This window comes from Sitophilus oryzae, unplaced genomic scaffold (assembly GCF_002938485.1).
Source record: "Sitophilus oryzae breed Bouriz unplaced genomic scaffold, Soryzae_2.0 scaffold_41_pilon_pilon, whole genome shotgun sequence".
In the NCBI taxonomy this organism is placed as follows: Eukaryota; Metazoa; Arthropoda; class Insecta; order Coleoptera; family Curculionidae; genus Sitophilus; species Sitophilus oryzae.
The window spans coordinates 1,301,759-1,317,776 of NW_022146996.1; the positions used below are offsets into that span (position 1 = coordinate 1,301,759).

At 31.2% G+C, this 16,018-nt stretch overlaps 1 protein-coding gene across 2 annotated transcripts in view; it reads right to left on the bottom strand.

Moving 5' to 3' along the window:
- The window catches only part of LOC115885813, a 96,127-nt gene extending 80,488 nt beyond the window's left edge, over positions 1-15,639 (bottom strand). Inside the window, exon 1 of one of the 2 annotated variants that reach the window (XM_030904838.1) lies at positions 15,272-15,639. In XM_030904838.1, the coding sequence (XP_030760698.1) occupies positions 15,272-15,397 (126 nt within the window). In that variant the 5' untranslated portion in view covers positions 15,398-15,639. The remainder of the gene's footprint in view (positions 1-15,271) is intronic. The other variant, XM_030904837.1, reaches the window with a different exon arrangement.
- Between the last annotated feature and the right edge of the window lie 379 nt (positions 15,640-16,018).

Consider the following 16,018-nt stretch of genomic DNA (forward strand, 5'->3'; position numbering starts at 1 on the left):
AGGATGTAGGGATGTACCGAGGATGTACTAGAGGATGTATGGATGTACTGAGGATGTACTAGAGGATGTAGGGGATGTACCGAGGATTTACTGGGGATGTATTTCGAATTATTTGGGGCGTAGTTCGCCGAATGCGATGTTTCAAGTCATCCAAATTTGTGGGTTGGCTTTTGAATACTTTTTCCATAAGGTATCCTCCTCGGTATCCTCTTAAAAAAGTTTTTTTTTCTGATATTTTTTTTCACTTTTTAATTTTTAAATAAGAATAACTCCAAAAAGCTTGGATTTGGGTACAGCACTTACATGGAAAATATTCAGAATTTTAAGGGCCATTCAAAAATGCAAAAAAATAATAATTAGGTTGCCACGAGGGTTGCCATTAAAAAAATGTTTTGAACAAAGCATTTTTGAGACGCTCTGTATAATATTCAGTTTTTGCATAATCTGCCCCGGAAAAAATAAAATTGACGTGGCCGAGCGATTTCCAAAAAATGTCGTTCTCGAGATGTTGATATTTATTCATTATTTTACAACCACCCTGTACGAAATCTAATAGGATCATATCGAATATATATGGATATTGAGAATATAGATAGATATAGATATTTCCGATATAAAGTATTCATAAAGGGATATATCGGTATCTGTTATATCGGTAGCTATATCGATATTTGTGGACAAATATATCGTTACTAGGCTTTCACGTATGCGAATTAGCTTGTGCACACCCGTTTCTCTCAATGAATTTATTAAATTAAGTTTGCACAAGCCGATTTGCACAAATTTCATGGGAGTGAAAATGGACCTTTATTTGATGTATCGATAAAAATATCGATACCCAAGACTTTGTGGCTTACCCCTACTCATAACCTCAAAATGTCTCGCAAAATGTATGTATAAGTTTATGCAAAAATGTGTTTGTCATGTGTGTTCATATTTTATTGCATAGTGCCGTAAGCGTTGTGAATTAAAGGGAAGTGTGTGTAAATAATTACACAGGCCGACATGATTTTGGTAACACGAGTCAGTTGCAGAATTTCTCTTCATAAAAATATGCTTCTAATAACAGAAAAAAAAAATACTCCCTGAAGCTCCTACACGTACCAATTTTCAGTTGCCTAATTACGCCTCTTTTGCAGCAGGTAGTCAATTTTATAGGATGTCAGGTATTAAGTCTAGGTAGATTCTGTTTACATACAGGTAAATTTTATGATGGGATGATTGAAAGGGACGCATTTTGTGCACTATAATATATTGTGAAAAACATAAGAGAGTTCAGTTTTCAGTTGATTTTCGACGAGTTGTTCCATGCGTGTAGATAAATAGTACGAAAAAACAAGCCGTCAAACGCGCCGCAGTTGTAAAGTGTCTCCTGATCGATTTTGTTACATTTGTGGAGAATTTATGGCAATCAACTACAAGCCAGACCATTTTCTGAAAATGTAAAAGAAAGCCTACTTCAAAGCATTTTGGAGTTTTGGTTGAGATCAAGACAAGCAGTGGGCTCCTCATGTGTGCTGCGTTACTTGTAGCGTGTCGTTTGTGCAGTGGATGAAAGGGAAGAGGAAAAATGCCATTTGGTGGTTCCAATGGTATGGCGAGAACCAACTAACCATTTTGACGATTGCTATTTTTGCCTGACGAAAACTGAAGGTTTTTCCAAAAACAAAAGCACAAGATCGAGTATCCCAATTTGCCAGTCTGCCATACGACCTGTTCTTCATGGTGCAGATTCCCCAGTGCCGATCGCGCTCTTTAGACTGGCAAGGTATTGTTTTGGAAGATAAGGAAGATATTGAATCAAACAGCTCTGGAGACTCTTCAGTGTACTGATCCTACCTTTACCCCCAGAGGGCGGTTCCGACAAGCCACATTTGATTGTTCAAAGCGAGTTGAATGACTTAGTGCGTGACTTGGGGTTATCAAAGCAGCAGTCAGGAACTTTGGATCCCGGCTTAATGAAATGGAATCTGTTAGCCAATGAAACAAAAATCACCACTTTGAGAAAAGAAATGTCTGTTCTCTGCATTCTACAGCATGGAGGATTCGTTGTGTGTATGTACTGGATATCGATGGCTTAATGGCAGAACTTTCTATAGAACATTCTCCCTGTGAGTGGCGCTTTATTCATAGATTCTGGTCGAAATATAGCCTAAAAGCTGTGTTATTGCATAACGGAAATTTAAACCCTCATACCAGTTGCCCATTCAGTGACAATGAAGGAAACTTATGAAATATGCGCATGCTTAGATATGAATCAACTACAACAGGTATAAAATGGCAGATATGTGGGGACTTGAAAGTTATAGGAATTTTAGTGAGACTTCAGGGAGGATTTACAAAATATTGCTGTTTTCTTTGTTTGTGGACAGTCGTGCAGTAAATCATCATTATGTACAGAAAATTTGGCTAGAAAGAAGTGAATTTTCAACCGGGTTCCTTAAATGTCAAGTATATCCCTCTTTGTAGACCCCAAAGACGTCTCTCCTGCCTCCTCTTCATATCAAACTTGGCCTCATGAAAAAACTTCTGTGAAAGCTATGAATAAAGAAGGTGATGGATTTAAACACCAAGGGCAAGTCTTTTCTTCAGCTGAGTGATGCCAAATTCGAAAGAGGGTATTTTTATTGGACCACAAATCAGGAAATTGTTGACGACACAAATTTCACAGACACGCTACTAGGGCAGGAACTCAGAGCATGGACCTCATTTGTTAGTGTAGTGAGGGATTTTTGGGAAACAATAAGGATGCGAACTACGAACAATTGGTTAATGAGCTTTTTAGATGCTTATAAATCGCTTTGGTGCCCGAATGTCTTTAAAATTCACTTTCTCCATTCTCATTTGTCATTTTTCCCTGAAAATATGGGTGCTGTCAGTGATGAGCAAGGTGAGAGATTCCATCAAGACATAAGGACAATGGAAATTCGTTATCAAGGACGATGGGATCCAGCCATGATGGGTGATTACTGTTGATTTTGAAGAGAGAAGACGCGGTCCTCATAAAAGGAAAAAGTAAAAAGTTTTGTTTATGTTTTGATCTCGTTTCTGATTGTTTTGTACTTTTAGGTATAAGTAATGTTTGAGGAGTGTAAACTATAAAATATAATCGGTATATAGGCTTAAGAAGTTCTTAAATCATGTTTTGAATAGCTATCTTAATATATTGAATATTGTAATATTGAATGATGTTTTATTAATGTAACAAAACCCTTACGTGTTACGACTTTTTTTTTGCCACTTTCGTGATTAGATAGGTTCATTCTCACCACAATATCCTCATTGAGCTTTGTGTTACATCGAAAAATTTTTTTGTCGGCCCGTAAGTATTATTGTACCCTCTATACGTCAAAAATGAAGTTCATAAATGCGAATGCCTTTAACGCTGCCCATGCCTATTTTTATTTCTGTTGTATAAGGTAGATACCCTGTAGCCAGTAGTAGTAGAAGGTAGGCTCTTCAGCAATTCCCGCAACGGCGGGGGCCTTGTGATTTTAAAATTTAGCAGGGACCTCAAATTTTATTTACTAAATACATATGTGAACAGCGTCCCCTACAATTTCCAAAAATAAAAGGGAAAAAACTTTAACTTTTTTTGGACTTAATTTAATTTTTAAACTACATTGTTACCTTAATAATGTAGTATGTTTTAATTTTAAACATATATTTTAAACTAAACTTAAGTAAAACCTACATAAAGCTATGTATATTATGTTTTTTAGTGTGTTTTTTTTATTTTAATATAAGGGTCCCAAAAAAATCTTGCGGGGGGGGGCTCACATTTGTAGTTACGCTACTGTCGGTAGCTACTCGATCTCGTTTTTATTTGGAGTTCAAAATACGAGATTGATAACATTGCACATAATATAGGGCATGACTAAGTTATTTCTTTTTCTTTTTCAGCCGACATAAACTGCATAAACGGATATTGTTCAATTGCCACTAATAAAACTTTAATAAAAAAAGGCCTAAAATAGGGAAGAATTAGGACATAACCTCAAAAGTTATGTCAAATTATTGAGCTTGACATTTGAAAAGTAATGACACATAAAAATGTAAAAAGTGTTTACATTTTTTGTGTCATCAGTTTGACAATTTGAAATTGGCGCGCGGAGCCTGCTGAAGAATGGTGCCGTTATCACCTGTGAAGTAGTGACCAACCTGCGCAATATCATACCTTGTTTTCTTTTTACCATAAGCCGAGATCGTTACAGCTCTGGCAAGATTTGATATTGATTGGCGCGCCTTAGTTTGATTCTTGATGACCCCATATAATTTTTTTTAAATGGTTTTGAATTTTTTTTATCCTTTTAAATTATTATTCTATTTTAAATTATTTTTATCCATAGTTATACATACATATTATAATAAAGCTCGTAATAAAGTGGGAGATGGCTCTAACATAAATAACAATTAAATAGTAATTCCGGTTTCGTCGGAAGTAAAGTAACCTTAATTTTGTTATTTTAAATAAAACACCCTGTAAATTCTTATATCCTACTAGTAAATTTAAGCTCGAAATGGTGTTTCAACCTTTTTTGATATCTTTAATAGTTTCTCGAGATAGCAGCGTTCAAAATTTTAACTTTCTTTACCATCCAAATAAAAATTTTAAAAACATATATATAGGTGACCAAGATAAGTATATTCTCGAAAAAGCATTTTAGCGAGCATTTTAGATACAAAACGGTTCGTCACGAAAATCATTCTAAATTTTTTGTAACATAGAGGATCTTGCAGGGATGCGTCAGAGGATGTAGTGGATAGAATACCGAAGACTTGAGGATGTACCGGGATGTATCCTAGTATGTAGGGATGTACCAGGAGATGTACGAGGATGAGTATATATATATATATATATATATATATATATATATATATATATATATATATTTTTTTTTTATTTATTTATTAATATTTCTGAAATTATTAAAATATGTTAACTTAAACTGATACCTTAGGATTATGTAAAGTGATTTCGGAAGGAAGCCAAAACTGCAACAATTTACAGGGTGTTTCATTTAAAATAAACATCCCGATCCACTCACACTTTTTTGAGCCACCCCACCCTAGAGAAGTTAAAATATTTTCCTACATAAATCCCCGTACATACTTTAAATTTGCACTGAAGAAAAATTCACCGACGCACTATTGCCGAACCCTGTAAAATTTACCAGTCAAGGTCAAAAGTAAATCACTTGTGCTAATTTCACATTTGTGGAGAAAATTTCTTAGATATACTGTATCATATTCAATATGTAAAGTTCTGAAAAAATATTTCAATTAAAAAGAGAATAGACAATATACAACGTGAGTCTTAAATAAGTGTTAATATTTTAAGGGTAGTATCACAGATAACACATAATCGTAGTATATTTTAGAAATTTTAGAAAATAAAAATTAGAAACAACATCTTTGAAAATTTGGAACATTGTCATAAGAAAATTTTAATCGATTTTAAATTTTTAATAGATATTTTGTAGTTTTTAGTTAAAAACATAATTTCTTGATAATATTGCAACATATAGGTAGTAGATTAAATCTACAAGTAAGAAAATCCAGAAAATATTGGTTCTCAAAATTTAAGCAAGAATAATTTCTTTTTAATTTTCAAAGTAAAATAAATCGGTTATTTTTGACTTATTTGCAAAACGATAAAGAGAGAATATATGTTTCTTTTATCGAGATCTATCAGCGCCGAAAATATTTGCACTGATTTAAGACTCACCCTGTATAAGGATATAAAGTAATCTTAAATCTTAAATTCTGTTTCCTGACCTTCTTAATTATCCTTGAGTATATAAATAAACAAGGGTTATAATAATTTGTAATATTACAATATAATTGGTCAGCCAGTAGAAAATATGACAAACTAAATCCTTAGGCGATTGCGTTTTGTACATACTCATTGTGCTTGCCTACCTAAACCAGTTTGTGACTAGTACAAGAACATGTATAAATTTATTTTCACTTGCCTCTTGCCTAGAGTGAAATCCACACTAGTAAATGTATACTTAATTACCACGTAAATAATAGTTATTCAAACTGTCCATAAAGCTTTTCTCTTTCATAGTTCTTTCAAACATTAACCATTCTGGTCACCTGAATGTGTTATGTAGAATAAATAGCTTTTTTAAAGCTTCCTAACGGTAAATAAATCAACGATACTTTGACGATACTTTCTAGAAAAAATATACGAGGTGCCAAGTTTTTTATCCTTTAATAATTCGATATTGACCGTTAATATAGATGTTGTTACATATTTTTTTTAGAAAAATTCCCCAAATAGATAATATTGTAACAAAAGATATTCTAACAAAATATGCATATAACTTTTTGCACCTCTATAACTTTTGTATTTTTTTTAGATAAAAAATAAAATTTGGTATGTTTGACATATTGTATATGACATAAATCAGGATTGATTGGCGTATTCAGTTAGTTTCAGTCACTTCCTGTTTCACCGGAATTTACTACAACTTTTGATTTTTAAATTGTACAGTGCTATCATTTTAATTTAAAGGCTGTAAAATATTTATTTTTGAGTTAAAAGGTCGAGTGAAAAAAGAAATTGTAGTTTTTTGCCATTGAGTCAAAAATTGTATAAACTGTCAAATGTCAAAATTATTGACATAACTTACTTTTTTTTAATGGTACATCCTATATATCATTAAATATTTAAAAATACTTTTTTTCTGATTACGAAAATATACCACAATAATTTTAATTTTTTCAAATTGTTAGCTATTAGCAAATTGGATTTATCTCATTTTTCAATAAATTTGTAGCTCCTAGATTTGAGTAATTTACTAAAATGTTCTGAGCTTACAAACCAGAAAATTTTCTATATCATAATAGAACTATAACTATAAAAACCATGACAATTCTTGGAAACAAAATAATAAACGCGGTTATTTTGATGTTGAAAAAATATAATTTTAATTATATTTATACGAATTTGCGCTAAACTAATGAAAAGAAAGGGCAAGTGTGGAATATTTTCGTAATCAGAAAAAAAAATCTTTTTAAATATTTAATGATATATTATAGGGTGTACCATTTAAAATATAAGTAAGTTATGTCAATAATTTTGACATTTGACAGTTTATACAATTTTTGACTCAAAGGCATAAAACTTAACGAAAAACATTACAATTTTTTTTTACTCGAAATAAATATTTCTCAGCTTTTTAATTTCCACAAATAAGACCAAATGCATGACCATTACAAAGGAGCCTTTACGGTGCAAATTGGTAATAAAAAACAAAACTATTGATCAGATAATGTCATTCGAATACCTCGGATGCAAAATTACAAGCTCAGGATTCCTGGAAGAAGAAGTAAGGAAACAAGCCAATAAAGCTGCCGCAATATCAGGACATCTTAAATATCCCATATGGAAAAACAAACATTTGACTACAGAATGTAAGTCAAGAATATACAAAACCTGCATACGACCAGTGATGACATATGGTGCGGAAACCAGAGCTGAAACATCAATAACAAAGAGAATCCTACGAACTACTGAAATGAAGACCTTAAGAATGATAACTGGATACACATTGAGGGACAGACAGAGAAATGTAGACATAAGAGAAAAGTGCCAAACAAACGACGTTGTCAGATGGATAAGGCAAAGAAGAAGAGAATGGAACCAGCATGTCAATAGAATGGGCCCCGACAGAATGGCCATAATAATTCGCAACAACGTACCCCATGGCAGAAGACCTACTGGACGACCACCTAAACGTTGGCAAGACAGTTGGCAGACAACCTCGCAAGAGTTGCTTAGACGAGGAGGAAACCGGAACTAAACAGGCGATACGCCTTCTAAAAGAAGAAGAAGAAGAAGAAGACAGCCTTTTAAAAGTGGGATAAATTAAAATGAAAGCACGGTACACTAGGTATTTTTTTTATTTTGTTTCGGTTTGGTTCTTCAAGACTAGCTTTATATCTGCAAAACGCAACAACAAAGCCAAAACCTGACATCCAAGACTCTTGATTGTATTTTTTGCACAAAAACAAGACCGAAGATCAATCTCGCTCATCGCTATACATAGGTATTATTATTGAAATTCTCATTTTTTTATCAGATAAATACAGGGTGTCAACAAAATAGTGTATCTAACTTCGGAGGGTAATTCTACAGATAAAAAAAATAAAACAAAAAGTTCCTATGAACATATGTCCTAAAATGCTTCCCCAAGAAATTACAGCCCTCGAAAAGTGAAATATAAAATAATATATGTATTTTGTTTATTTTTAAGAACATTGGTAAACAATTTTTCTTGAAATTTGGTACTCTTACACACATTTTAATGCCAAAGCGAATGACGGTAGTATAATGTTTCGAAACAGACCTGAAAGGGTAGGAAGTACTACTGATGGTACTTCTTTTAACCTTATAGATACAGTAATTTCAATAAATGAAAATTAAAGCTAGGACTTTTTTATGTAAAAAAGGTGTTTTTCGTTTAGTTCGAAATAGTGAACGGGTTTTAAGATTATTTGCGTATTAGCGAAATTGATGTAGTATTAAGTATTTTTTTTTATCTATCGATATAATATTAAGTGTATTTTTAAGCAAATTTATTATTAAGCGAAGAGCACCTGTTTTACGGAAAAAAGTTCTAGCTTTTTATATGATTTGTTAAAATGACTGTATCTATAAGGATAAAATAAGTACCACCAGTCCAGTAGTACTCTCTACTCTAATGGAAAGTATCCTTTCAGGGCTGTTACGGAATTTTTCACAATTGCCATTCGCTTTAGCATTAAAATGTGTGTAAAAGAGTACCAAATTTCAGGAAAAACGGTTTACCAATGTTCTTAGAAATATACAAAATATATTATTTCTATTTAACCTTTCGGGAGCTATAACTTCTTCAGGAAACATATTAGGGCCTATGTTCATAGGAACTTTTTGTTTTATTTTTATCTGTAGAATCACTTACCAAAATTAGATACACTATTTTTTGACATCCTGTATAACTGTATAACATTTATATTTTATGTTAGATACAACTATGTAATTCTAAACCAACAGCCTACTGTTTGTTAAAGTGTTATTTGTATTAAATTACTTAAAATGTTATTTATTTAAAGATCGTCTATGTAGAAAGTGCCTCTAGTAAAAATCCATTAAACAAGTTCAAGACTTGCAAGAATCTTGCAGCTAGATCAAGACTGGACTCTACACAGTGGTGGACTAAGGGGGGGGGCGGAAGGGGCGGGCCGCCCCGGGCCCCTTCTTCTAGGGGCCTCCAAATCTTAATAAGTAATTTTTTATTCAACTGGCAAACAGGCCACTATGTGTTCAGTAGTTATAAAGCAATTTGTAGTTAGAGTATGCAAACCATAAGTATACGCAAACTAAACACAGTATAAATGGAAGCAGATATTTACTTAATTATCAATTATTAGGCCCCAGTAATTGTCAATTGAATTTTTCTCTTTACGAAATTAAATCAAGGGGTAATTTTCTTTGTTTAGAATATCGAATAATTATTACTTTTTATATTCGAATAATTATTATTTATTCTTGGACCTATATAGGAGTATACCGCGATTTTGTAAGGGGCCCCTTACAAAATCGCGGTATTTACCTGGAACTTAATAAGCTTTAAAAAAATGATGTTATCGTTTTTGATACCTTTTTGAAGCTGGGGCCCTCAAGGGGGCCCTGAATTCTTTGGTCGGGGCCCGTCGCGCGTCGGGTCCCTACGTAAAAACGGCACTGCCGATGAATAACATATTTATATCTAGAGTATGTCCGCGGATTGTCTTCATAAAAATTTTTGCTTGTTCTAAAATGGTAATTCCTGTTTATACTTTTCCAAATTTCCATACCGTTTTAGAGAAAAATAAGAAAAACATGAAAATGTAGTTGAATTTTTGAACTAGTAAAAATAAAACGCCTTTCTATGGTAACATAACTTCGTAATAATTTTTTGATAGATTATTATTGACAGAATTTTAATTATGGTTATATTTTTTGCTGTTTTAAAATATTAAAGAAGCACAACATTTATTTAGTTCAATGCTATGGAAAGGGTGATAATAGTTATCGGAAAATGTGATACTTTAACATCAAAAAATATGACGTTAATCAAAATAAATTATAACGATCTATCAAAAAATGAAATCGAAATTATATTACCATAGCGTTTTAATTTTTAGGACTTTTATTTTTTTTAGGATTTTTTGGGGGGAAGAATTACATTAAAAAACTACATTTTTATGTTTTTTTATTTTTTCTAAAACGGTATGGATATTTAGAAAATTATAAACGCCATTTTACAACAAGCAAAAATTCTTATGAACGCATTTTTTTCAAAAAGAAAAGTTTCAAAAAAATTTTGTCTTGTAAAGACAATCCGGGGACATACTGACTGTAATATACAGGGTGTCCCAGAAATAAGTACAAGTATTTTATGGTAATATAGTTCAATCCCAGAAACACGCCTATGAGGTTTTTTTCGCGAAAAAACAATTGAAAACTTCGGGAATTTTTTTAGTTTTTGGTTAAAAAACATAATTTCTTGTTAATATGGCAACATAGGTATTAGATTAAATTTACAAGAACAAATTTACAAGAGCAACATTTTTGTATTTGTATATTTTCAAAGTAAATTAACTCCGTTATTTTGGATTTATTTGAAAAACATAAAGAAAAAATATGGTTCTTTTATCTACCACCCCTTAAAATACTTGCACTTATTTCTGTGACACCCTGTATATATATATATATCGATTTTTATTACAATTAGTACAGTATATAAATATTTGAAAATTGTCAACCATTATTCATACTTCATTCAATCTTTACAAAATGTGCAGACCGGGGGCCACATTTAGCTTTGCCGCCCCGGGCCCCCGACAGGCTTAGTCCGCCACTGACTCTACAAGAGCAAGAAGAAGACTACTAATTCGATTGCAAGACCAAGTCTCAGTGATAGATAAAAGTAAGGTGACCTACATAATTAAATATCTTAAGAGTCCATTTCGCTAATTCAAAAAAGTAGCAAAATAAGCGTTCGGCATTTAACGTTTTATGTCAAACTGGCTAGGTATTTTTACACAAATGAAAAAAGAAATTAAAGATAAAGGATTATACTATATCGGTATTGTAGTATATTTTTAGACAATTTCTTTATTTTTAAGATTTTGATGATCAAACGTCAACAAAATGTTCCTTATGTTAGGGACTAAATTTTCACGAAAATAAAGATATAATTTAAAATTCCGTTACAATACGGAAATAGACTGAAGTTTTCGGATTACAGTGATATATAATTTATATTGTTTTGTAACAATATAAATTCCTTCGGCCACACACCCGCTCTACCCGATCCCTGAGAGCGACCCGAAAGTACAGTAGTCTATTACAGTACAGTAATCTATTAAATGGCAAAAATAGTGACATAGCAAGAAGAGTGACATATAACGATCTATCAAAAAATGAAATCGAAATTATATTACCATAGCGTTTTAATTTTTAGGACTTTTATTTTTTTTAGGATTTTTTGGGGGGAAAAATTACATTAAAAAACTACATTTTTATGTTTTTTTATTTTTTCTAAAACGGTATGGATATTTAGAAAATTATAAACGCCATTTTACAACAAGCAAAAATTCTTATGAACGCATTTTTTTCAAAAAGAAAAGTTTCAAAAAAATTTTGTCTTGTAAAGACAATCCGGGGACATACTGACTGTAATATACAGGGTGTCCCAGAAATAAGTACAAGTATTTTATGGTAATATAGTTCAATCCCAGAAACACGCCTATGAGGTTTTTTTCGCGAAAAAACAATTGAAAACTTCGGGAATTTTTTTAGTTTTTGGTTAAAAAACATAATTTCTTGTTAATATGGCAACATAGGTATTAGATTAAATTTACAAGAACAAATTTACAAGAGCAACATTTTTGTATTTGTATATTTTCAAAGTAAATTAACTCCGTTATTTTGGATTTATTTGAAAAACATAAAGAAAAAATATGGTTCTTTTATCTACCACCCCTTAAAATACTTGCACTTATTTCTGTGACACCCTGTATATATATATATATCGATTTTTATTACAATTAGTACAGTATATAAATATTTGAAAATTGTCAACCATTATTCATACTTCATTCAATCTTTACAAAATGTGCAGACCGGGGGCCACATTTAGCTTTGCCGCCCCGGGCCCCCGACAGGCTTAGTCCGCCACTGACTCTACAAGAGCAAGAAGAAGACTACTAATTCGATTGCAAGACCAAGTCTCAGTGATAGATAAAAGTAAGGTGACCTACATAATTAAATATCTTAAGAGTCCATTTCGCTAATTCAAAAAAGTAGCAAAATAAGCGTTCGGCATTTAACGTTTTATGTCAAACTGGCTAGGTATTTTTACACAAATGAAAAAAGAAATTAAAGATAAAGGATTATACTATATCGGTATTGTAGTATATTTTTAGACAATTTCTTTATTTTTAAGATTTTGATGATCAAACGTCAACAAAATGTTCCTTATGTTAGGACTAAATTTTCACGAAAATAAAGATATAATTTAAAATTCCGTTACAATACGGAAATAGACTGAAGTTTTCGGATTACAGTGATATATAATTTATATTGTTTTGTAACAATATAAATTCCTTCGGCCACACACCCGCTCTACCCGATCCCTGAGAGCGACCCGAAAGTACAGTAGTCTATTACAGTACAGTAATCTATTAAATGGCAAAAATAGTGACATAGCAAGAAGAGTGACATATGATGAACCACAAAAATTACACAGTGGTATGTGAGTAGCCTCAAAGACCTTAAGTTTAATACCTACGTTATTAAAAATATTTTTACATAGGTCATGATTTTTCGCAACTCTAGTAAACTCTGTTTTTGCGATTATAACAAATTGACATCATATTAGGTATATAGCCAAAAAAAAAAAACAATTGATATCTTATTAGGTACTATAATGATGACTAAGTGTTAAACATTACAATTATTTTTGTTTCTAGCATTGATGTAAGTAATAAATAAACTATTTATTTTCATTTATTTTCAAATAATTTTTTTAAAACCAGTTGATATAATATTATTAAACTGTATATCTAACAAATTATTCAGTAATTATATAAACTTAATCAAGAGAGATCTCTAATTTTATGCTTGATGCATATATGGGATTATGAATGATGACGGTATGATTTCAGATTTAATACTCGTAATACTTATAAATAATTTATACATATTAATAAAATAAATAATAGAGTTACCTAAATGTATATTTTCAAATTTACTGAATGGTGTATTTACTAATATTTTAAATTGTTTAATATAAAAAACCCTCACAATTGCAAATTCACTTTAGTTTTCTATGTTATGATTTATTTATTTCAGTTTATTTAGTTAGGTATTTTGTTAATATATACTTATAGATTCATGTCTTTTGATGATACCTATAGTGATTTAAGTTCACCCTATATTGGGTGCGTCTCAAAAGTGGCTCACCCCTATAATTTTTTTTATTTTTTCAGATAAAAAAAATTGAGTTTTGTTAGCATATGACATAAATTAGGATTGATGGGCGTATTCAGTTGTTTTCGATCAATTCCTGTTTCACCGGTTTCAACTTTTGATTTTTAAATGGCACCCTCTGTATTTTGTTACTTTATTCGATAGAAAATGACACTCTGAATAGACTCTGACATATCAGACGATCAAATCTATTTTTCCAAGGCCCTTTGATTAAAAATTAGTGGTTTTAACACAGCCATGGCACTCTGGATTGATATTTAAATTACAATTTGTTTTTAAGCGAAAATGTTAAAAGTTGACATATGATATGTCATTCTATTCAGAGTGTAATTTTCTATCGAATAAAGTAAACACATATCTATCATATGTCAACTTTTGACATTTTTGAATATGGTTTATTTGAAATTGCAACATGCGATTCATAATGACATCTTAAATGCGAAATGCTCGAAATGCCAAGTGTGTGGTAACAAATTATTCGTAAAAAAATGCTTTTTTCAAATATGCTAATGAGCCACTCTCCTTCCATTTAAAAAAGTTGAGATATGATTAAAAATACAATTTGAGCATCTTTTAACCGGCCAGGACAAGATACGAAAAACATTAGACGATGAAATCTATTTTTCCAAGGCTTGATTCTCGGCTTGATTAAAAATTAGTGTTTTTAACACAGCCGTGGCACTCTAGATTGAAATTTAAAATACGATTTTTGTTAAGCGAAAATAAAGTTAATTTTTTGAAGTTGAATATCTCTTGAACTAAAAAAGATTTTGGGATACGGTTTGGACCAGGTTTTAGATGCATCTATTGTGATTAAGATGCTATGTGGTTTTCTATGTGGTATATATTTAGCGAATTCTCGTATACAGGGTGTTTTATAAGAGTGTGAAAATTTGGTCAATAATCTTTTTTACCGCAAATTTACAATTTTTAAAAAATCGGAATTTTTACAAAGTACGACTAATCTGTATTGAAATTAGAAAAAAACTATTTGATCGTTTTTTTTAATTTTTTTTTGTTTGAAATAAATTACGACGTTTTTTCGAAAAATATGCATTTTTAGTCATACGTATGGTCCTAAATGGTACAAAAAGCTTTGTACATTCTGCATATGCCAAAAAATTATTGATATAGAGTGTATCTAAAAGCAGATAGCTAACACAAGTTACAAACAACTCTCAAAAACTCAAAATTCAACATCAGAATAATATTTTTATTTATAAAATAAATAGATAAATTATAATTACATTTAAGTTAAGCCATAATGTTAAGCCAAAAGTTGACATATGATATGTCATTCTATTCACAGTGCCATTTTCTATCGAATAAAGTAAAAATATACCGTGAGTGTCATTTAAAAATCAAAAGTTGTAGTAATTTCCGGTGAAACAGGAGGTGTCCAAAAACAATTGAATACGTCAATCAATCCTAATTTATGTCTATACTAACATTTCGTTTTTTCATCTGAAAAAAAAAGTTCTAGGGGCGAGACTCTTTTGAGACGCACCCGGTATAAGTAAAAATAACTTTATGGATTTTTTTTTTATAAAAAAGGCTATTATTTTTTACAAAATAATCACTACTCTAATTTTAACGCTTATTCATTTAAACTATGTAGGTGTAAACATAAGGAAATACTCTAGGAAATACGAATAACTCAAAAGTATTTGCCTCTGAATATTTTCTTAAGAATCACTTCTAAAGGAACTAAGACTATTTTTCTTAATATGAAAATCTTACCTGGATATTAGTCCTTTTTACTTCTATATAAAGCCAGTTGTCCGTGGCGAAGGCTATAGCAAGCAACGCTACAGCTATGATGCTAGTTATTGTGGCTAAACTTAAGGTAACAGCGGAACAAGGCATTTTGACTAATATATTCTAAATAATGCAAAAGAACCACAAAATACACTCGCTAGACACAAACTTTACTGCTACTATAAAGCGACACACTTTAAAATCAGATACAGTTCATTTTCAATATGAAAAAACGTGGAAATTAAGTGAAATGCAGGTCGTGTGAAGTTAAAATCGCGGATGACAAGGAACTGCTTCGACGCGACTTAGATGAAAGTAGTACTTGGATGGCCTCAAGAACGAAGGAACTGGTTTTACCTGCGTGTAAGAAAGTTGAATTAGCTGTAGTTTCATACCACGGGGTACTGGTGGTTGCCTAGCAGTAGGTACCTTTTATGATTTTATACAGTACCTATCTATAAAGTTTCTAGTTAAGGGTACTGTTGTTATATATGAACATAAACGATGTTGCTAGTAATAAAAAAATGGGGAGGGTATTTTCATATAAATAATTTTATGTTACTATAATAAATAATATAATATAGTTTCTCCAAAATAACAATAATATATAAAATAAAATAAAAATAATTTCAAATTAAATTATTTAAGGTAGCTATACAAAATAATGGCATTTTCTCTTTTAAATACTTTTGAACAAATGTTTTCTATTTTGCATTTTAAATAAAGAAA